The 24,101-nt window shown below is 39.1% G+C and overlaps 1 protein-coding gene and 1 pseudogene across 7 annotated transcripts in view; one reads left to right on the top strand and one right to left on the bottom strand.

The window, feature by feature from the left end:
• Nucleotides 1-5,558: 5,558 nt before the first annotated feature.
• Nucleotides 5,559-24,101, top strand: part of CCDC150 (coiled-coil domain containing 150) — a 78,975-nt gene continuing 60,432 nt past the window's right edge. For all 7 annotated transcript variants that reach the window (XM_059393102.1, XM_059393103.1, XM_059393106.1 and 4 more), the window contains exons 1-7: nt 5,559-5,761; nt 12,296-12,459; nt 13,802-14,022; nt 14,142-14,320; nt 17,470-17,538; nt 22,021-22,137; nt 23,006-23,135. In XM_059393102.1, coding sequence (XP_059249085.1) covers nt 5,750-5,761; nt 12,296-12,459; nt 13,802-14,022; nt 14,142-14,320; nt 17,470-17,538; nt 22,021-22,137; nt 23,006-23,135 — 892 coding nt within the window. In that variant the 5' untranslated portion in view covers nt 5,559-5,749. The remainder of the gene's footprint in view (nt 5,762-12,295; nt 12,460-13,801; nt 14,023-14,141; nt 14,321-17,469; nt 17,539-22,020; nt 22,138-23,005; nt 23,136-24,101) is intronic.
• LOC132012817 (large ribosomal subunit protein uL23-like) lies at nt 20,890-21,364 on the bottom strand (annotated as a pseudogene).

Genomic DNA, 24,101 nt, shown 5'->3' on the forward strand with positions numbered 1-24,101 from the left:
AAAACGAAGAGTCAGCAACTCAACCAACTGAATCACCCAGGTACCCCCAATATACTCTAGTTTTAAATTTGTTTCTCTCTGGGTATGGCTTAGCAATTTTAAAAACTACTTTATATGTGTACTAGGATTGAACAAACAATAGATGCACTGTGGATAATAAGAGTCAGGGTTCCTACAGTCATAGACAGAAGTTAAAACTCATGAAAGGGCAAAGGTTAGAATAAGTTGTGGTGCTGGATTTGAGTGGCATGATTGGTAGGAACTCATGTTTGTTTATGCATATATATGTAAATACATAGAGAGATAGATACAGAACTATAGATACTTATGTATACACATGGGTTGGTTTATAAATGTGCATTTCCTATCTCTATCTTTTGAGAGGAACTACCAGCAGTGATTTTATTTATTTATTTATTTATTTATTTATTTATTTATTTATTTTTTCAGCAGTGTTTTTAAATACCATTCTCCCATAAAAAGGAACAGGGCTCCTTGCAGAATTGGTTGAATCTAGGGTTGGGCAGGGAAAATATAAGATGAGTGTGGAAATCTTGCAGTGAAAGAAAGTAAGGAAGCGCTCAAAATTTTTTTAACAAAAAGGAAGAAGGGACACAGCAGTTTCTTCATGATCTCTGAATGGCCAAAGCTAGAACAATTTTATTGCTGGAGCAATAAATAATGGTAGTATTGAATTTTAAACCAAAGAATAAAGCAAATATCCATAAACCCACACTGATATAAAGAAATGACTGAATAAATCTGAACAAATCAATGGGAGAAAACATACGAATCCTCTCTACAAAGCAATTCCAATTAATAAATAAGAAACATGGAAAGTCACTGTTAGCACACCATAGTAATGACTGCTCTTGGCAAGACAAACTGGCTAAAATTAGTGAGCAAAAGTTTAAGGAGAAACAAGATATTTGCATAGCCTCAAAGCATCCCTCCCAAATATTACAAAGAGGAACACAGTAAGATTCTACTGGAGAAATCCAGTAGATATCCCCTAAGCTAGTGATGGACCTTAATTTCAACAATAATAAAACATACATTTTGTACCCCCAGGCATCAGGCACCAAGAAGTGCATCTCAAAGTATCTCAAAGAAGTACTAATCTCAAAATGCATAATCTTGTCTAACCATGAGAAATGATTATAAACTCACACTGAGAGACATTTTACAAAATAACTGCCCCATGGTCTTCAAAAATCCCAAGGTCATGAAAGACAAAGACTGAGGAAGGAGTCAGGACAAGTAAAAGCAAGGTAAAATCCTGAATTACATCCTGGAACAGAAAAATGATGTGACTGGGCAAACTGATGAAAACCAAATGAAATTTGTCATTAGTTAATTGTATCATACCAGTATTAATTTCTTCATTTTGATCATTATATCATGATTATGCAAGATGTTAACATTAGAGGAAGCTGAATAAAGGGTATACAGGCATTCTCTGTGCTGTTTTTGCAGCTCCTCTGGAAATTAAAATTATTTCATAATACAAAGTTTAAAAAAGTTATATATAAGATGGAAAATTATATGGTTACCCTACCTGCAGAAATAATAAAAGATATTATTTTATTGATTTCTTGGGCATCCTCTCAGTGATTATTTATACAAATACAAAATACTTATCTCTACTATTTCCACACACCGTGCTTTTTTCATTTAAAATATATTCTAGAAAGTCCCCATATAAATACACAGACTTGCTTCATTTTCTTTTCATATTTTTTATTATGAAAAAATTTTGAGACATACAGAAAATTGGGATGGCTTGGCATAAACACTCACATGCTACCACCTATATTTCCTCATTTTCTTTTATAAATGTATGGTATTCCCTTGTGTGGAGTTAATGTACATGTATTTTTTTTTAATGTACATGTATTTTTTTAAGTGGGTTCCATGCCCCGCAGGGAGCCCAATGGGGGGCCAAAATCACAACCTTGAGATCAAGTCCCTGAGATCAAGACCATCAGACCATTTAACCAAGTGAGCCCCCAGGCACACCAGCTCACATGTATTTCTCATCTCATAGATGCTGAAATTTCTGTCTTGACCCACACTTGTCAAAATGGAGTAGAGAAATGGTAGGAGATAGAATCAAATTGAAGAGCAGAACTTTGGAACCATATAGACCCTAATCTAAATAACCATTCTGTGACTTACTGGCTGCATGGCCCTAGGCAAGTTACTTAACTTCCCAAATCTTGGCTGCCTCATAGGAAAATACAATGACATCTTAAGGTGACAGCCATGATCATGTGAGATGATATATATAATGCACCAATTCAACAGGTGATGCACATTGTTACTGCTATTATTTAATCAGAAAAGTTCAGAAATATCAGGCAGTTGATCTGTGTAAGCCAATTTCAAAAACACTCATGTTTCTTCCTCTTGCTGATTATGTATCAACCTACCAAGACAAAAAGAGTAATCTTAGGAAACATAAAATAGTGCTGCAGCAGTATCACCATAACCTTGATTGTTCTGAAATTCAGTAGATAGAACAATGTGAAACTCTACTTGGCCACAAATTTAGTTGGTAAAAATAAGCGACAAGAGCCCTTATAAGAAGTGTTGTTACTCTTGGCTGATTCAAATGACAGATTCATCTTCCCAGCCCTGGGCCAAAGCACCAATTCATTAAAAAGTCTGAGACTCCTCCAAATTTTGATCTCTATACTGAGAACCAATACTTTACCAAAAGGTCTGGACTGCCCACAAAATGTGTTGGACCAGTTAGTGAACATGCCATTATTTCTCCATTGTACCAACAAGATAAGAAACCCTTGAGCTTTTTTGTTAGCATTTCTCTATCCACAGAACACATTTCCAGTCCCAAGGGGAAGTGGTTGCAGGTAACTTTGGTAGCACTTTTGTAATTGCAATGGCAAATCATTGCCAGCTCTGGAAGAAAGCAGATGTCTTTCTTTCTTTCTTTCTTTCTTTCTTTCTTTCTTTCTTTTTTGCCTACAAACAGAATATGTATATAAATAGTCAAGAGAGTGAGAAATAGCCTCTGTCAGGAGAACCATTCAAACTTGATTCCTTAATTCACTCACTCAACAAGGAGGACTTACCAAGACTCTATTGTATGCCAGGCACTGTGCTTGGTGTTGAAAATAATAAGATCAAAATAAGAATAAAACTCTTGGCTTCAAGTTACTTAAGGAGAGATAAGACACACTGACAATTATAAAGCAAAGCGGTTGAGTACTTTTGGAGGGAATAGAATGGCATCACTAAAGCAGTTCAATTTCTGTTGGGTTCAGCATACAGACAAGAAAAAGGGCGTGCTGGCAGAGGACGCACAGCCTGCAGGCACAGAGACATGCTGCTAACCTTGAATTCAAGTTTCCTTCAGGCTACGACTTGCAGATGTGGCTGGTGAATTAAGCTGAAGTTATAAGAAGTTTGGTTTCATCCTGCTCACTGGAAAACTACTAATTCAAAAGTAGAACTATTAAATGTTTTTAAGCAAGGGACTAAAATTATTGAGATTTACAGTTGGCTTTTGAACAACATGGGTTTGAACTGCATGGCTCCACTTATATGTGGATTTTTTAAAAAGATTTTTATTTATTTATTTATTTGACACACAGAAAGAGATATCACAAGTAGGCAGAGCAGCAGGTGGGAAGGGGGACGGGAAGTAGTCTCTCCGCTGAGCAGAGAGCCTGACGTGGGGCTTGATCCCAGGACCCCGAGATCATGACATGAGCTGAAGGCAGAGGCTCAACCCACTGAGCCACCCAGGCGCCCCATGGAGTTTTTAAAAAATACAATACTGTAAATGTATTTTCTCTTTCTCATGATTTTCTTAACATTTTTTCTCTAGCATACTTTATCATAAAAACAAAAAGTATATGTTAAGTAACTCTACATGATCAGTAAGTCTTCAATAGTAGACTATTAAAGTTTCTGGGGTGTCAAAAGTTATATGAATTTTTGAATGCATGGGGTGTCAACACCTTTAGCCACTGTGTTGTTGAAGGACCATCTGTACTTTTTAAGATCATTTTCAAAGCTGTACGAAGGTTGCATTGGGAAGGGTGATCAGAAAACCAATTAGAAGTTTACCGTGGTATTGTAGTGAGAAAGGAGATGGTATTCATGAAATCTCAAGATTTCTGTGACTGAAAAGACCTTGTTTTATCAATGGGTCAGGAAGTATAAAAAGCCTTTATCAATAGAAAATTAAGAGTGAAATCAGAAAAAAAATTAGTATGTTTAGGCACTTAAATAAAAACAGACCTTTTATGTAATGAATTCTCAGGTATCCAGGACTGATTCTCTACCAGATGAATTAGTTTATTGAAGAATTCAGATTCTTTTTTCTAACTTTGTAATTGCTTGATTTAAGTTCTTATATGTTTTGCCAGATGGTGGAAAGAGGAAAGGAAATGGAAAACAGTAAATTTAATCAATTTGGCTCCCCGACTGCTGCTTACTATGGAGATTCAGGAAAGTGAGGGCCTCATTACATTGAAGTGTGTGGCTATCTGTCGAGTGCATACACATACCCCTCACCTCCCAGAGAAATCAGAGACCACTGAAAGAGAAAATGTACATAAAGAATAATTAGCTTTTTGTGTTAACGCTCTAGAGTACTTTCCCACTTTTCCTATTAAAAGCTTTATTTGGAACCTTCACCTGAATAATGTATGCAGATAGATTCACAGCTTAATGAATACATCCTACAGCTGTGGCCTGATGGTCACTCTATTTCGTCTGGAGGTTTGGTTATCAGAAGAACCGGAACAGCAGGAGCATTTCAGTCCTCACTTGCTTGGCAAATGACGACACATCCGGAGTCTGACTGCCTTCGTCTGAGGCTAAAGCTATTCTCAGCAGCGCCCCCAAGGGAAGGAGAGAAATGCGTTAATTGCCCTGATGGTGGTAACAGGTGTTCTCTCCAGTCCCCTAAACGCAAAGCCCTTTTGTCTTCTCACGTAGAAGGCTTCTCGCCCTTAAGTGTGACTTCCCACTCTCGGAGCAAAACAACGCTGAAACGGCTGCAGTATTATTTCCAATGCTTTCTTGTTTCTCAGCTCTTTACAGTCATATTTAGAAATACCCATTCACTACCCTGTCGAGAAGGCGAGAAATATATTATGCTGCTGAGACAAAAAACAGGAGAACAGAAAACATGTGTTTGACTCTCTGGCCATCATGGACGAGGATGAGGAGGCTCTTGGCTTTTCCTTCAAAGAAAAGAATGTTTGAACTTTGTATTTTTACCATTTCTTAGGCTCCCTAATGAAATCTGTTAACTTCCTAGCATCTAGAAGTTACCTGATACGTTAGTCCTCCTAAAACTAAAAACACCTTCCAGTCAGGGAGTCTCTCCCGTTGCGGGCCTGTTTGCCACATTGCCCAAACGCCGCACGTTCGCCCAGGTGAGACCAGGAAGTCTGCAAAGCCGACAGGACGATCTGGGAGGTGAGTGGGAGGAAACTACATATCCCGCCATGCCTCGCTCAGGAGCACAATGGACCCTGTCGTCATCCGGGTCACCGGGCTGCGCGTTCCGTGCGCGCCGCCGGATTCCGGCCTGGGTGCCGCCCCGGGCGGAGGGCCCTCCTGGGCCGGGAAAACTGCAATTCCCGGCATGCGCTGCCACGGAGGCGCCTGCGTACAGGAGCGACCGCGCCGGAGCGGGTTGGTTTAAAGCGCGGTGTTAGTTCCATGGAAACCGGCCTGACGGCGGAGGGACAGAGCGCCTGGCGGGCGGATGGAGTGTGAGGTAAGGCTCCCGGCCGTGGACGGGGTGCCGGCCCTGCTGGGGGAGTTGGCGGCTCATCCAAGACCCCCATCACCTCCTCCTGCCGCCCTCTCACCCTCTTGTCCGAGTTCAGTATCGCCCTCCGGACCTCGGGACCCGGATTTATGGCGCTTCTGCGCTGGATGCAGTGAAACCCGTTTAGGAGCTAAGTCTGCATGGGACTGGCTCTGAGGGACGGAGGACCGACACCCGGGGTCGATCAGCCCGAATACCACTTTTCTTTCTTTGTTAGGTTGGAGATTATGGGTTCTTAGGAAAGCCATTTCGACGGGTTTTTTGGGGGGGGGGGGCGGGGGGGTTGTTTGTTTGTTTAGTTTTTGTCACCAGTTACATCCCCGGATCTGCTGGTTAGAATGTAGGTGAGCCGGCATTCGTTCACTGACGTTTTCCCGGTACCTGGCACCGGTGCTGGCACGGGATGGATGTTCCTTAAATTTTTGCTGAGTTTTCCGGTTCTTGGCCGGCCGCGGTGCCCCGTGCGCTGTGCGAAGCTCTGAAGATGGGGAGGAAGCCATCGGACTGCCTCGGAGAACTCGGATTAGCTTGAACGCCCACAGACGCAACAAGTCCCCCTACTTGTTCATTGTGAGCTCCCAGGGACACCCCGTTCCCCCAGTCCTTTCTGTTCTCTGTGAGCGGGTCTTGGGGCTTTACCAGTGGCATGTATGCTGAGAACTGCAAAATTTCTATCCCCAGCGCGCACCTCTCTGAACTCCGAATTCACACGATCAGTCTTGTATGGGTCATCTTTCCTGTTTTCAATTCAACAATTCCAAAACAACTCAGTCTTTCATTAAAATTAACTCTTCTGACAGGCTTCCGTTGTCTCCATGAATGGCCACACCACCCTTCCCGTTGTTGCCTTGCTCTCAAGTTTCCTATCAAATCGATTGGCAAAACCAATCTTTAAAACATGTCTGGGCTCTGGCCAGGTCTTACTCTTCCGTGGCTATCACCCCGGTCCTGGCCAGTGGCACTTGCCGCCTGGATTATTGTGGCAGCTTCCCAGCGGGGCTTTCTACCTCTGTGGTTGTCAGCGCGCCCTCGTGGGAGGGTACCCAGAGTGATCCCGTCAAAAGGTAATTACATCCCAGCACTCCTCTGCTCTGCACAGTCCAATGGCTCGGAGAGTCACTCATGGTAAAAGCCAAAACTTTACAATAGCCTTTAAGACCTCATGTGATCTGGTCCCTTTATTACCCTCTGACCTCCCCTTCTAGAGTTCTCTCCTTCACTTACTCCTCTCCAGTCAGACTGAGCTCCTTACCGTTTGTAAGGATCTTTGTACTCACTGTGTACTCTTTCTGGACTTTCTTTTTAAGATTTTATTTATTTATTTGACAGAGATCACAAGTAGGCAGAGAGGCAGACAGAGAGAGAGAGAGGGGGAAGCAGGCTCCCTGCTGAGCAGAGAGCCTGTTGCGGGACTCGATCCCAGGACTCTGGGATCATCTTTTCAGTCACCTGGCTCTTACCAGTATATTACCTAAGACCTTGGTCTTGTTCACGCCATCCTTTCAATGAAGTAACCTACTTAGGAGCTGAATAGAAATACTCTCCTAAATACGAAAACAGAATTGTATTAAATAATGATACATTGATGAAAGTAGCTATGAATGCACTTTTTAAAACTAAAAGTTTATATCTTAGTATTTTTACTATTGCTACCATCAGGCATCAGGCCTTGGGTTCAAGACTACACTCAATGATATTTGCACCTTTTCAAAGACAGCAAAGCACATGGAAGTCAAGCTATAGCGTCTTTGCCACAATTAGCAATTGGCAATTAGCAGTTAGAGCTAGGTTCTTTTCCTGTAAGACTGTATGTACTTATTAGACTACGAGCTTTTGAGCTATGGCTTTTGAGGATCTGCCACGTGGCCAGTGGACTGTGTGTGGGGCTTGCCAGATGAGGGAGGACAGAGAGATGGGAATCTGTATCCCATTCAAAAGATATGGGAAACTTGTATTCCATTTCTTGTATTTTTTCCCCTAAAATGGACTAATGTTTGTATTAGTATTTTACGCTTGGCATTTGATGTAAATTAACCGAGGCCACCCTTAACATTCTAACCAGCTGCCTCAGCCTACCAGAGTTGCCAGGGAAATTGTCCTCTCTAACATCGCCCGCACTGTTCGGCCTTTCTTCTACCACTTCCTTCTACTTGTTTCCACCAACTGTTGCCTGGGGCTGCTGTGTTTCAGAAACATTTTTGTTGCAAGCAACAGAAAAACATGACTAACACAAAAGGCAAAAGTTTATTTTTCTCAAATAAGCAGAGGTTGGTTGTTAATAGTTCTCCAAAAAGAAAAGAAAAGAAAAGAAAAACGAAAAAAGGTCAGGTTAATCTGAACTTCTCTGGCCTTTCCTTGTATTTCTGGTGATCCGAGGCTCTGTTATTTATATCTAGAAGTGAGGCACTGCATGGCTGACTGAAAAAGAGCTCTGAGAGCTCTGGGCCTCAGATGTGGAAGTAAAGGACCGGTGCCATCATTTCAGGGTTTTTTCCTATCAGGAAAACAAAAGCCTTCCCAGAAGCTCCTTGCAAACGTTTTGCCTAAAGCCTCATTCCAGAATGTGTCACATGGCTGTGCCAGCTGCAAGGGATGCTGGGACATGAAATTTTCAGCTTCTTTTATAGAGAGAACAAGGGAGCCAGTTCTGTCTACCCCAAATCTTACTAAACACTTTAAGTTTTCTCCCTACTTCAAGCCTGGTATATTTCTAGGTGGGCAGTAACAAGACAGCAAGTGATAGAAAGTAGAAGGAAGGTAAACCCATGTGGTGTTTCTCCACTGTTACCCTTCTATTTATAACCCTGGTGTCATGGAGGCTCTTCCATTACCTGAGGAACACTAGCCTGCTACATGTGGTAGCCTGAGCAGGAATCTCCAAATCTGCCTTTTTTCAGAAACCTAGATGAAACTTACTTCAAGTCTCTGTATGTCCAAAGACAGTTACAGTCTATATATACCTTTGTCTTTCTCTTCAGGAAATTTTGAAAGCATGATAGGAAATTAATAATAGCTTTTTTCCCCCATGTCCTTAAGCTGATCATTAGAAAATCTTTTAACAAATTCAGATTATATGTGTCAGAAATGCTTTCTGTTTCATAGAAGAGAACCAAAGAGAGAAATCCTAGTCAGAAGCACTAAAATGAAAGTAAAAAGAAAACTTGTACCCTTTGACCTACATCATTCCATTTCCCCCTCCCTCCAGCTCATTCTACTATGTTTCTATGAAATCAACTTTTTTCTATTCTGCATATAAATGATATCAGACAATATTTTTCTTGCTCTGTCTGGTTTATCTCACATAGCTTAATGCCCTCTCAATTCATCTATATTGTTCTCAGTGGCAGGGTTTTCTTTTTATGGCTAAGAAATATAATAATTTATATCACTTTTTCTTTGTCCATTCATCTGTTGAAGGACATTTGGGTGGTTTCTCTGTCTTGGGCATTATGAATAATGCTGCACTGAACATGAGTGAGCACATAACCTCTTCAAAATCCTGCCTTTGATTCCTTTGGGTATATATGAAGGAGTGGGATTGCTGGATCATATAATAGTTCTATTTTTAATTCTTTGAGGAACTTCCATACTGTTTTCCATAATGGCTGTACCATTTTATATTCCCACCAACAGTATATGAGGGTTCGCTTTTCTCCACATCTTTACCAACATTTGTTATTTGTCTTTTTGTTTTGTTTTTAAATTTATTCATTTAATCAGTTATCTCTTCACAGAGCAAATGTTTCTTAAGCATTTGACATATGGTGCGCAGTAGATGTTAAAATGTATTACCTGTTACCAAGGAGTCTGGTAGAAAAATTTTTCTTTTTTACATAAAACTATAGCTTTATTTTTTTCATACTACTCTATCTTTTTTTAAAATTTTTTAAATCTTTAAAATTTCTTTTCAGTGTTCCAGAATTCATTGTTTATGTACCACACCCACTTCTCCATGCAATATGTGCCCTCCATAATACCCACCACCAGGCTCACCCAACTTCCCACACCCACCCCTTCAAAACCCTCAGATTGTTTTTCAGAGTCCATAGTCTTTCATGATTTGTCTCCCTCTCCAATTTCCTCCAACTCCCTTCTCCTCTCCATCTCCCCATGCCCTCCATGTTATTTCTTACGCTCCACAAATAGGTGAAACCATATGATAATTGACTCTCTCTGCTTGACTTCATAATCTCCTCCAGTCATGTCCATGTTGATACAAAAGTTGGGTATTCATCCTTTCTGTTGGAGGCATAATACTCCATAGTGTATATGGACCACATTTTGCTATTTGTCTTTTTGATAATAGCTATCCTAACAGGTATAACAGGTATGAGGTGATATCTCATTGTGGTTTTGATTTGCATTTTCCTAGTGATTAGTGATGTTGAATGCCTTTTAATTGACCTATTGGCCATCTGTATGTTGTCTTTGGAGAAAATGTCTGTTCAGACTCTCTGCCCATTTTTAAAAATTTCTTTGCTTTTTTGCTATTGAGTTATATGAGTTTTTATGTATTTTAGACCTTAATCGCTTATCAAATCTGTGGTATGCTATTATTTACTACCATTCTGTAGGTTATCTCTTCAAGTAAGTTCTGAGGATCTAATGTACAGCATGGTAACATAGTAGTATGTTGTATAGTTGAAAGTTGTGAGAGTGGATCTTTAGCACAACACACACAAAGTTAACTATGTTATTACCTGTGGGAGGTGATGAATGTGTTAATTATTTTGATCTTGGTAACCATTTTACAGTGTACATGTATATCAGATCATCACATTGTACACTTTAAATATACACAATTCAATTATTCCTCACTAAAGTTTAAAAAAAAAAAGAAACTAGGCTATTCTCTGGGACCTTTGTGGGGATATAAAAGGTGATTGGAGAGCTATTTCAAGAAATGTTCTTGATGTGGTATATATATATACACAATGGAATATTATGCAGCCATCAAAAGAAATGAAATCTTGCCATTTGCGACGAGGATGGAAGTAGAGGGTATCATGCTTAGCGAAATAAGTCAATCAGAGAAAGACAACTGTCATGTGATCTCCCTGATATGAGGAAGTGGAGATTCAACGTGGGGTGGGGGTTGAAGGGTAGGAAAAGAATAAATGAAACAAGATGGGATCAGGAGGGAGACAAACCATAAGAGACTCTTAATCTCATAAAACAAACTGAGGGTTGCTGAGGGGAGGGGGTGCAGGGAGAAGGTGGTGGGGTTATGGACATCGGGGAGGGTATGTGCTATGGTGAGTGCTTTGAAGTATGTAAACCTGGCGATTCACTAACCTGTACCCCTGGGGCTAATAATATATTATATATTAATTTAAAAAAAAAGAAATGTTCTTGATATTGTCAAGAAGCTCAGTCTCTTCACTGCCCCTCATCATGCTTCTCACCCCTTTTAAACCCTGCTACCAGTCTTCCCTCTTATTTAATTCTTTCCTTGAGTGATGGAGACTGCTTTCAGTTACTTGGTCCTGAGATAGTCACCACTTCCACTGCCTGGGAGGTGAGGGGAAGGAGAGATATCTGATTACACAGCAAATGGGAGAGAAAAAAATGTGTTCCTAATATCCAAAGTGGGATCTTTGTGAACATGTACCCATAGGAGCACTGTTGCTAATAATGGTTAAGGTTTATAGTTGGATTAGTATAGAAACATCTATACAGGTCGGAGTTGCAGGAAAATGTCCTTTAAATTTCTTTCCCCAGTGACCTTGTCTTTGAACTTTGGGCCCATGATTCATCTATTTGTTGGGACTGCTTCTTCTATGCTAATTCTGCCTAATTCTGTCACTAATATTTCAAAAAGTACTCTTACACAGTTTTGGGAGAGAAGACAGGATATTTTATGTCAATAGCTATAGAAGAGTCTTTGCTAGGCTATGATTAAATTTGCAAATTATTTCTTTAAATCACTGCTTCAGTGTAGTTGAAGCAAATGCTCAGAAGTCTAAGAAGTCTAAGAAGTATAGGATGTTTTTTTGAAAGATTGGTTGGAATATGTTAAAATGATGATGGCTGCTAATGAAAGAAGTGATAATTCCCTTAGCCAAGTCATAGGTCCTAGTATGTGTCTAATAGTAGCAGACAGGCTAGAATAGATTATGATGCAATAACGAACTACTCAACAATCTCAGTGGCTTATAACAACACACACTTATTGCCCTCTCACACTGGGTGTCATGGACAGGCCATAGCGCTTCTTCGTGTCTTCACTGTAGGATCTTGGCACACGAAGCTGGCCCTATCTGGGTTGTTGCTCATCTCGTGGAGGGGGGAAAAGAAGGAGATGATGAATGACAAGTTGGCTCTTAAAGTTTCCACCCACATTACATTGACCAAAACAGGACACATGGCCTTTCCTGATTTCAATGGGACAGGGATGTGTAATTCCCCCACAAGAAGGGACAATGACTATTTTGAACCATAATAAAACCTACTGTACTAATATTGTGACTTTAATCTCAGGTGCATATGGAAACTACAGTGTCCAGACCAGTCCTCTCTCCAACCCACATCAATGCTACAGCTTCTGAAACTTTCACGGTACTTCAGGAAAGGATGAGAATAGTTGAGGAACAGACCAGTTCTCTGAGGGATGACCTAATAATGTTGGACTTTGGTGAAAAAAGGTAACAAATGGAAAATGAACTAGATCTTTGTAGGCTGAAGGATTCTTAGGAGTCTTAGTGCAAATGGTTTGGCAGATGAAATTAGGTATTTATAAAAGAATTGAGAAAAAACAGTTTCCATTTGAACATTAATTAGAACATTAATGAACAGGTTCCATTTGAACATTAATTTGCAAGACAGAGTTGCCAACTTGTAATAGAGCTACTACCACTTCTCCCCTGAACAGATATTTATTTATGTGAAGAGGTGGGTGGGGGAATCCGGTAACTAGGTGAGGGCCATTAAAGAGGGCACGTGATATAATGAGCACTGAGTATTACAGGCAACTGATGAATTCCTGACCTCTACCTCTGAAACTAATAATATACTGTATGTTAATTAATCGAATTCAAATAAAATTTTTAAAGTGTGCTAATTAGGTACACAAACTTTGATAACCTGCTGACCTTCAAAACTTGGTTGAAAACCAATATGGAATTTTTGTATAATTAGAAAAAATTTAGTTCTTATCTTTTTAAATCAAAAATAGATTTTGGTATTAGTTAAGGTGAACATCTGAACTTGATTCATGCCATTGATACAGTCTTCATTTTCTTTCCCCAGACTTACTGTAAATTAAAAGAAAGCTTTTAAGTTCTTAAAAAAAAAAAATCAGAATTTAGAATGAGGTACTCAAAAAAACAAAAAACAAAACAACAACAACAAAAAACAACCACCTTTTTTTCCCCTTGGCTAAAGAATGTATTGCCATTAAAAGCTGGAGTATTAATGGCCTGAGGAATCTGGGTGCTTAAGCAACCAATCTCAAATTTGCTGGTGTGATTTTCTTTAAGATTATAATATATTTCCTTAGTGTCTCTTATGAAAACCCAAGATTATTATAGTTGGTATTATAGCACCCATAGAAAGAATAATTCTTCAGTAGTTAAAGATTAAATTTGCATAGATGCTGAGTATGTTAGAAGTAGGAATGTTTATTATGATCTTATTTTAAAATTTTCTAAAAATATGTGAATATATCGACTCCATGCTAACTTTAATTCTTAGTTTATAATTATAGATTTCGCATTTAACATGTTTTATGTACCACGTAAAAGTTTACAAAAAATTCACATTAAAAGAAACAATCGTTATAAAGTCAGTGGTCTCTATCCATCTGACATTAGTCTCATCCTCTTTACCTAATGGTGTTTTCTATATATAAATCTGGAGAAGGTAACAGGTGCTTAACTAAGGAATCTAATTTTTATTCTTGGTAGAAATGTTACATTGACCTGATGGTGGGGATTACCAAGTACACATTGCATTGCATAATATTATTAAATTGGGATCTTTATCCAGAGGCCAACTGGAGAGTCCAAAATGTTTAGAAGAGCCTGCGAGCCAGAATATCATTAGTCCCATCCAGAATGAAGTGATTTGTTCAGGAAAACCAGATATCCTATGGAAGAACTGTGAGTTTTTGGTAAATCGAATGTGCCGTCTGGAAAGCCTCATCCAATCCTTAAAGATGAACATCTTTCGTCTGCAAACTGAAAAGGATTTGAATCCACAGAAAACAGGTACAGAGAGAAGGGAATCATCAGAAATTTGGTCCTGTATGGGTGCTTAAGGGGCTTATGATTCTTTTTCCTTTCCTGACCTTTCAACTGCTCCATGACCCTCCTGTGCTGTCGGGTAGCTTTCCTGAAGGACCGACTGAATGCGATACAGGAGGAGCATTCCAAGGACCTAAAGCTGTTGCATCTCGAAGTGATGAATTTGCGCCAGCAGCTGAGAGATGTCAAAGAGGAAGAAGACAAGGCACAGGAAGAAGTGCAAAGGTTGACGGCCACCTTGGAGATTGCCTCAGAGACAAAGGTTTGAACCCAGATTTCTGAAATACAGATTCACTGTTCTCTGTTAGCTGGAGGAGGCAACAGACGCATAATTGACTTTTAAAAATAGGTGATAAGATGTGAGGATTCTTGACATTTCAAAGTTACCTACATTGATAAACTATTATGCCCTCTCGGTAATGTGGTATTCCTAGAGCCCTTACCCTGTACGCATGAGAGCGGGAGTCCAAAAGTTATGAGGTAGAGTTTCTGCTCACCCAAGGCCATATGCTTGTTGGAGAACAAGGAATATCATGAAAAACTAAATAGAGAAAAAATAAGGGCATAGGAATTGTTAAAAGACAGCGGAGAACAGTAAGTGACTATTGACAAGTGTTTTGTGTTCAGGAGGGTTTGAGAGGGTGGGTACGCCCTATCTAGAGTAGATTAGGGTAGGCTTCAAGAAAGAGATATGAGAAAAAAAAAAAGAAAGCGATATGAGCTGAACTTTAAGAAGGCCATGTAGAGAGGTGAGGACATGTGAAGGAGTAGGCACAGAGGCAGGGAAGGATACAGAGTAGGATGATAAGCTGACAATTCTGTTCTCCCTTCAGGGGCACACAGCATACTAGATGGTCAGTATGCTATTTGTTTAATTTTTGAAAAACCTTATGACAGGATGATATTGTCCCCATTTTAGTAAAAAGAGCAGTGAGCCCCGAGAGAACTCATGTCTCTCAGATCCCAATTCCCTGTCTTTTTCCTGTTACCCAGGTTTGAACTTAGACCTCTGCACTGGTACAGTTAGAGGAAATGCATAAACTAGCCTGAGAGGAGTGAGGATTTGGGGTGGCAAATAAATTGGAAGGTGGCTAGGGATCACGTCATAAGGATTTCAAAATCAAGACTAATTAGGGCTTGGTATCAAGGGGGTGATTATCATTTTTGATAATGAAGTGCGTAACAAAAACAGGAAAACTAATCTGGCAGAAGGCTAGAGTTTCGGGAAACCAGTTAGGAGTCCACTGCATGATTTGAGGCACAAGCCTTATTGGATATGACTTAGGGGGGCGTTTTGAAAAGAAAGGGATGTTTTATGAAGAAAGATACGCTAGAATATGGTACTGGACAGGAGCTGAGTATAGGACAGAAGGCAAAGATAACTGAGGTTTTACATCTTGGATTGTGGTGCCATTAATAGTGACATAAAAGAGAATAAATAGTGAAAGATGTATTTTTGATCATTTGCTCCTAAGCACGGATAACATTTGAGGCAAGAAGAGATTGAATACTTTAAAAAAAAAAAAAAGGAATATACACTATAAGAAAAAGTTCTATCAATTACCGGATTCTTTCATTATTGAATTTTACATATAAAGTGAATGTGTTTGGGGTGCCAGGGTGGCTCAGTCAGTTAAGCATCCGACTCTTGGTTTCAGTTCAGGTCATGATCTCATGACCTCTAATCTTTTTTTTTTTTTTTTTTTTTTTATAAATTCAGGGGCACCTGGGTGATTCAGTGTGTTAAGCCTCTGCGTTCAGCTCAGGTTATGATCTCAGGGTCCTGGGATCAAGCCCCGCATTGGGCTCTCTGCTCAGGGGGAAGCCTGCTTCTCTCTCTCTCTCTCTCTCTCTCTCAAGAAAATAAATAAAATCTAAAAAAATTAAAAAGAAAATATAAATTCAATTAATTAACTTGGTGTATTATTAATTTCAGAGGTAGAGTTCAGTCATTGATCAGTTGTGTATAACGCCTGGTGCTCACATCATGTGCCTCCTTAATGCCCAGCACCAGTTACCTTATCCCCCCACAACCTCCCCTTTAGCAGCCCTTAGTTTGTTTCTTATAGCGAACAGTCTCTTATGGTTTGTCTCCCTCTCTGATTTCATCTTACCTTATTTTACCCTCCCTTCCCCTATGTTCATCTGTTTGTTTCTTAAATTCCATATGAGTGAGATTATATGATAATTGTCTTTTTCTGATTGACTTATTTCACTTAGCATAATACCCTCTGATTCCATCTACTTTGTTTCAAATATCAAGATTTCATTTTTCTGATGGCTGAGTAATATTCCATGGTGTATATATACCTTTATTGTCTTTATCATTCATCTGTCAATGGACATCTGGGCTGTTTCCGTAGTTTGGCTGTTGTGGCCATTGCTGCTATACACACTGGGGTGCAGGTGCCCCTTCCATCCCTATGTTTGTATACTTTGGGTAAATACCTAGTAGTTCAGTTGATGGACCATAGGGTAGCTCCATTTTTTTTTTTTTAAGATTTTATTTATTTATTTGACAGGCAGAGATCACAAGTAGGCAGAGAGAGAGAGAGACAGGGGAAAGTAGGCTCCCCGCTGAGCAGAGAGCTCAATGTGTGGCTCTATCCCAGGACCCTGAGATCATGACCTGGGCCGAAGGCAGAGGCTTTAACCCACTGAGCCACCCAGGAGCCCTAGGTAGCTCCATTTTTAACTTTTTTGAGGAACATCCATACTGTTTTCCTCAGTGTCTGCGCCAGCTTGCATTCCCACCAACAGTGTAACAGGGTTCCCCTTTCTCTGTATTCTCGCCAACATCTGTCCTTTCCTGAGTCGTTAATTTTAGCCATTCTGACAGGTGTGAGGTGGTATCTCATTGAGGTTCTGATTTGTATTTCCCTGATGCCGAGTGACGTGGAGCATCTTTTTGGGTGTCTGTTGGCCATTTGTTTATCTTTGGAGAAATGTCCGTTCGTGTCTTCTACCCATTTCTTGACTGGATTATTTTATTTTTGTGTGTTGAGTTTGATAAGATCTTTATAGATTATGGATACTAGCCCTTTATTTGATAAGACATTTGCAAATATCTTCTCCCATTCTATCGGTTGTCTTTTAGGTTTGTTGACTGTTCTCTTTGCTGTGCAAAAGCTTTTTATCTTGATAAAATCCCAGTAGTTCATTAAAATAAATAAATCTTTTTTAAAAAATTAAAGGGAAAATAATAGAAGTAATGAATCAAGGTAATAACTTTCTTTTTAAAGATCTCATTATAATAATTATTTTAGACTCATAAAAGAAGTATTTATAACCATATTCAGAATAGCATTTATAGGTCGCTAGAAAAAAAGTCTAGATTTGAACTGATGTGCCTATAGACAGTTTCTTTCTTCATTTCAGATTATTTAGAACCTTTTCCCCTTGTACTTTTAGAAGAATGCAGCCATTATTGAAGAAGAATTGAAGACCACAAAACGTAAAATGAACCTGAAAACTCAGGAGGTAAGATACAGAAAGGTTCTGGAGGGTGGAGGGGGCGTTGGAATTGCTGAGGAGAAGTCAGGAAAGTGGAAAGCATGAAAAACTTTGAAGAAGAAAATATGTTACTGTGGAGTAGGGAGATTTTAAAAATATGCCACATGTAATTCAAGTGAAAGTGGCTACACTTATTTGACATTGAGTTCCTTTTGCCTCAGAATGGCCCTACAACCAGAAATAAAGTCAGTGCTTTGTGAGCCAGGAAGGAAATTAGTTACCACAAAATTCATGTGCTAGAGCTAAGTGAACATCTTCATACAAAGACCTTTTAAACTAAAGTTGTGTTTAAAACAAAAAGCTTTTAATAAGACCGCTCGTCTAATTTTACCTTGAAAACCTCCCTTTCAGCCCAAGTTTTAGTAGATAACAGATTGGGAGTTGTGAAGTAGGTGGCTGCTAAATGTTGCTGGGCTGAAAAATGGCAGCTGAAAACAGTGGAAGCGTCAGGAGAATTAGTAATCCAACACTTCCTGGCCTAAAAACCTCAATATTTCCTGACAGAATAATCATTGATGTCCATCCAAATCAAAAGGATCCAATTATATTTAAAATACTAAGAAGTAGATATGCCTTTTAAAGAAAATTCTCACGTGAAATTACTTCTTAAGGTATGGTTTTTGGTGCTTAAGGTGTTAAGTATAGCTATCTGAAAAATTCTCTTATGTACTTTGCCAGTAACTGCTGATAAAATCATGAATTTTCATAGCATGTATTACATTTCATGTAATTTTATTTTAGTTTTCAGATATTTTAGTAGACTTTTTTTTTTTTTACAGAAACTTCACATTTATAGAAAAATTGCACAGAAAATAGTTCTCATAAACCTGCTCTCCCCATCCCTCCAATTTCCCCTATTATATTAGCGTGGTGCATTTGTTAAATTTGATGAGCTAGTATTCATAAATTGATAAGTCATTATTAGCTGAAGCCCGTAGTTAAGATATTAAGATTCACCCTTTCTTCATTACATTATCTTACAGCATAGTATCACTCCCCTAAAAATGCTCTCTGCTCCGTATACCCATCCCTTGCCCCCTCTCTTCCTGAGCCCCTGGAAACCACTGATCTTTTCACCCTCTGTAGTTCTGTTATGGTTGGAACGGTTCAGTGTGTGGTTGTTTTGGACTGGCTTCTTTAGCATATGCACGTAACATACCTCCAAGCCTTGTCATGGTGGGATAACTCATTGCCAAACAATATTCCATTGTATGGACGTACCACAGTTTGTTTTATCTGTTCATCTATCGAAGAACATCTTGGTTACCTCTGAGTTTTGGCAGTTGTGAATAAAGCTGCTATAAACATTCACGTGCAGGTTTTTGTGTAAACTTGTTATCTACTCATTTAGATAAATACCTAGAGCACAATTGCTGGACCATATGGTAAGCTTTGTTACCTTCATAAGAAACTGCCAACCTGTCTCAAAAAATGGCTGTACCATTTTGCATTCACACCAAAAATGAGTGAGTTCTTGTGGTATATATCTTCCTAAAAGGTAAGATATATATATATACAATCTTTCTGATAAACATAAAGCTGGTTGCTTTTAATAATGCTTCAGAATTAATACCTCAATAGTATAATTATAAAATAAAGTTTCCTCTGTAAAGGACTTAAATTATATCTCAAGTACATTTTATTATGTAATTTGATCCAGAGCTTAGAAAACTATAGTAAGTTACTCTGTATTACAAAGTAATTATAATTCAATACTATAGTTAGTATTAGATTATTAATATGCACGAAAACAAAAACTGGTTAATCCTTAAGTAAGATTAGAATGATGAGCTGAAGTCAGAGGTAATGATGATAAAGATGATAATGATGATGAAGGATAAGGAACTTCTAAACTTGAAATGAAGGAACAGAATTATAAAAAGTTCAAAAGATTTGAACACATAAGAATTTAAAATTCTACATGTAAAAAAAGGGGGGCAAAAAACAAAACTAGGAAAATCTAGCACAACTAAATATAGTTAACAGTCTTTCCTTGTAAAGAACTTAAAATTAACAAAAAACAAAAAATAGTGGTCAACTAACATTTTAAAAAATATATAATGCCTCAGAAAATATACAGAGCTAATAACCATATTAGAAAATGTTTAATCTCACTAGTAACCAAAGAATGAAAAGCTGTCAAGATGTTATTTTTAATTTATTAGATTAGCAAAGATTTAAGAAAACAACAATACATAATACTGGTGGGATTTATTCTACTATTACCAACAGGCTAAAATTGGGAGGAAATTTTATACTACTATTGATAAGCTAAAATTAGAAGGAAATTTATACTACTATTGATAAGCTAAAATTGGAAGGAAAATTATATACCAAATCTATCAAAAGTCTAAACACTATTAAGCCTTTAACCTAGGGTTTCCTCTAGTAGGAATCAGAAACGCAAAGAAAGATTTATTCACAGGCACGTTCAGCAGAACAATATTTAGAATAATGAAGAGCTGGAAAAACCTTTGATATGGGGATATGATTAAGAACTTTATAGAACTTTGGGGCACCTGGGTGGCTCAGTGGGTTAAAGCCTCTGCCTTTGGCTGAGGTCATGATCCTAGGGTCCTGGGACGGAGCCCCACATCGGGCTCTCTGCTCCATGGGGAGCCTGTTTCCTCTTCTCTCTCTCTGCCTGCCTCTCTGCCTACTTGTGATTTCTGTCTGTCAAATAAATAAATATTTTTTTTTAAAAAAGATTATTATAAAACTTTTGCAAAATGGGCTGTGATGTAAGTTTGATGCCAACACACTTTTCATGTCTTTCAACTTTTCAAAAAGTTTTTAAACACAAAATATATCATCCGTAGAGAAAACACATGTAAAATAAATATGTACAATTTAGGAAAAGACCTATAAAATGTACTCTTACATTATCTTCACTGGGGCTTAAAAACAATTTCTTTTGACTTAACACCACTTCATAAAAGGAATAGCATTCGGCAATTTCCGTTTAAGTTTGAAAGGATCTAAGATTTTATTTATTTATTTGAGAGAGAGATCACAAGTAGGCAGAGAGGCCAGCAGAGAGAGAGAGGAAGGGAAGCAGGCTCCCTGCTGAGCAGAGAGCCCGATGCGGGACTCGATCCCAGGACCCTGAGATCATGACCTGAGCCGAAGGCAGTGGCTTAACCCACTGAGCCACCCAGGTGCCCTGAAAGGATCTCTTTACCTCATGAGAAAAGAGATTCTTTTTTATATCTTTATCTAACTCATTGTCATTTATGGAGAGAAGAGACAAGATTAGTGTACCCAGTTCTTTTTTTTTTTTTTTTTTAATCATGAAAAAACTATTTAGATTTAGCCAGCTGGACTCAGTTTAGATGATCCCAATTTTGTTGACAACATCCAAAGCATCATAGTCAGGGACCAGCCGAACGTATGCCTTCTCTCCATCAGGCCTGATTAAGGTATTGACCTTGGCTACATCAATGTTATCGAGCTTCTTCACAGCCTGTTTGATCTGGTGCTTGTTGGCCTTGACATCCACAATGAACACGAGTGTGTTGTTGTTTTCTGTTTTCTTCACGGCTGACTCAGTAGTCAGGGGGAACTTGATGATGGCATAGTGGTCAAGCTTGTTTCTCCTGGGGGCGCTCTTTCGAGGGTATTTGGGTTGCCTTCGGAGACGCAGAGTCTTGGGTCGTCGGAATGTGGATGATGTGCGGATCTTTTTTTTGTGACTGTGGACGCCTTTCAGCTCCGCTTTCTTGGCTTACAAAGCCTTTGCTTTGGCTTCGGCTTTGGGAGGGGCAGGGGCTTCCTTCTTAGCTCTCGGCGCCATCTTCCGTGTACCCAGTTCTTGAGTGGTGTTTTTAATCCACTACTTTTAAGTTACTTTGCTTCATTATTTCCTTAGACCTTTTAATTCCAAAACAGAATTGGGACACCTTTCAAAGTTATGTTTATAATTCTACGGGATAAAAAATATTTAAAAAATAATAGGGAGATAAACTAATAAAATATAGAAAAATAAGAGTTAAAAGTCAGAAAATACAGAAGTACGTATATACTAAGGTGTGATATTAATGTTTTTCATCCTTTTTTGACAGGTCTGTTGTGACACATACTGTCACACCATACATAAATAATATACACAAACATCTAATGAAGCATTACTTACCCTTCTTTATTACATGCTGTATGCTCTGATATTTCCCCCCTTTTAAAGTGCTGCTTGCAACTTACTAATGTGTCTTGACCCACAATTTGGGGGGGGGGGGGACACAGTGGGAAGACCGAGGCAACGGATTTGATGCTTCCTTTCTTAGTAGTTTATCCCTTGGGGAGACACTCCAGCTTGTTTCGGGCCGTCGTTATTGAATGAGGAGTGTCCAGGAGGGAAATGGCGTGTCTCGTGGACTTTTCGTGGTGAGGCCGATCTTGGGCAAACTGCTGCGATGTTCCTTTGGTCTTGCCTAACTGCAGTTTCTTCTGTAGCTGCGGAGACAACTGTCTCAGGAGAAGTACCTAAGGGAATCTCTGGAGAAATCCGCGTCTGCCATGCTTTTCAAAATACAAGAAATGGAATCAACAGTGGAAGTGGAACGGAAGCAGGTAGACTTTCCTCCCCTTCTGTCAAGGAAGTGAACCCAAAGAGAAAGCTGATATTTTACCTATAAGTGTTTAGTTTTGCTAATTTTCTCTAGATCAAATTTTTCCCTGTAGTATTACTTGAAATACCTGCAGGTAATTTAGACTATTCAGTTCTAAGTACTGAAGGCAGTTAGTAGTTCCAAATTCTAATAACCTGTATTTGGATTACATAATCTTTACTTTAACCAATGGCTGTCCTTCATAATAAAATTATTTAAAAAGGTTCTACTTAAATACTAAATAAAGGTTCTACTTAAATTTGTTTTTGTTTCATTTTTTTAAGAGTTTTTTGTTTGACAGAGAGAGTGTGAGAGACCATAAGCAGGGGGATCAGCCAGCTTCCCACCAAGCTGGGATCATGATGTGGGGTTGGATCCCAGGATCCCAAGATCATAACCTGAGCAAAAGGCAAACGCTTAACCTACTGAGCCACCCAGGCCCTCCTACTTTAGGAATTTGTAAATGATCCTTTATTGCTCTAACTTGTGCCACCAATATAGTAGCTACTAGCCACATGTGGATATTTAAATTTAAATTAGTTAAAATTAAATAAAATTAAAATTCAGTTCCTCAGTCACTCTGGCCACACTTCAAGTGCTCAGCAGTTACTTGTGCCTGGTACGTGTTGTGCTGGAGAGAGCACAGAAAGTTCTGTCAGATGGCCCTGCTGTAAAACACTGCACCCTGCTGAAATCTTAAATGTAATGGAGAAACTCCCCTTTTCCCTCCAGTGATGTGTAGATAGGAAAATCTGCCTTACTCATGTGCTCTGAGGTGGTTTGGTAGAAATCTTGACCTTGAAGAAAGGACTTTTTCTTCCACATTTCAGGTGCAGATTTTGCAGCAAAACTGCGTTGCCCTGCGCAGTTCTATACAGACCACCCAAGATCTGCTGGCACAGGAGCAACAGAAAAAAGGAGAGTTGGAGACTTCTATCTCTCAGCTCAAGTCTGACCTAAGTATGAAAATAGATGCTAGAAATTACATTTCTGTTAGGTGCTTTTGAGATTTCATGCAAAAGCTCTTAATATCCAAAGTTCTGGAAGAGACCATTGTTAGTGATTTTCCACAGGACCACAAGTAAAAAATTGTTGATTGCCTTTTTTCTGTGGCACTGGGGAAAAAAAAAATGTGTTGGTAATAAAATAGAATTTGATCTTCTCAACTGTAGACTGTTCTATACATAAATTCTTTCTCAGATTTATTTAAGTGTTCATGGACTTGGGAATACTGGGTTTCTAGAAATCTAGATTGAATATTGGAGAATAGAATATTAATAAGGAAATAAGGCCTTTAATACTTGCTAACCTGACTCTAACCATTTATCGTGTCAGGCTCCCATTCAAGTTGCCAGTCTATTGATCTGTATTTGTATCAGTGGATGGTTGTAACTTACCTTAGAGCTTAATGTCCTCATTTTACAGATGGGTACACAGAGTCCTTACAGGTGATTGAGCTAGGAAATGGATGAGTCTAGTCGTGATCCCATGTTGTTCAGTCATGGTTCTTCCAACCCAGCAGTCCTTGGCATATTTACTATTTTTCTTTGTTTGTTTGTTTAAGATTTTATTTATTTGACAGATGGAGATCAGAAGTAGGCAGAGAAGCAGGCAGAGAGAGAGAGGAGCAAACAGGCTCCCTGCTGAACAGAGAGCCCAATGTGGGGCTTAATCCCAGGACCCTGGGATCATGATCTGAGCAGAAGGCAGAGGCTTTAACCCACTGAGCCACCCAGGCGCCCCTTTGCTATTGTTAATATATAGTTGTAAAGCAGTTTCAGCCAGCATCAAATATAGGGATCACACTTCAATGCTTCACATGAGTAACACTTCATGGTTTACATAGAGCTTTCAGGAAAACAATCTCTGTAACATGCTAAACTATCCATACTTCCCAAAGTTAAAGCAAGGCCTGAGCCTGCATCT

Source organism: Mustela nigripes, chromosome 3 (assembly GCF_022355385.1).
Source record: "Mustela nigripes isolate SB6536 chromosome 3, MUSNIG.SB6536, whole genome shotgun sequence".
NCBI lineage: Eukaryota > Metazoa > Chordata > Mammalia > Carnivora > Mustelidae > Mustela > Mustela nigripes.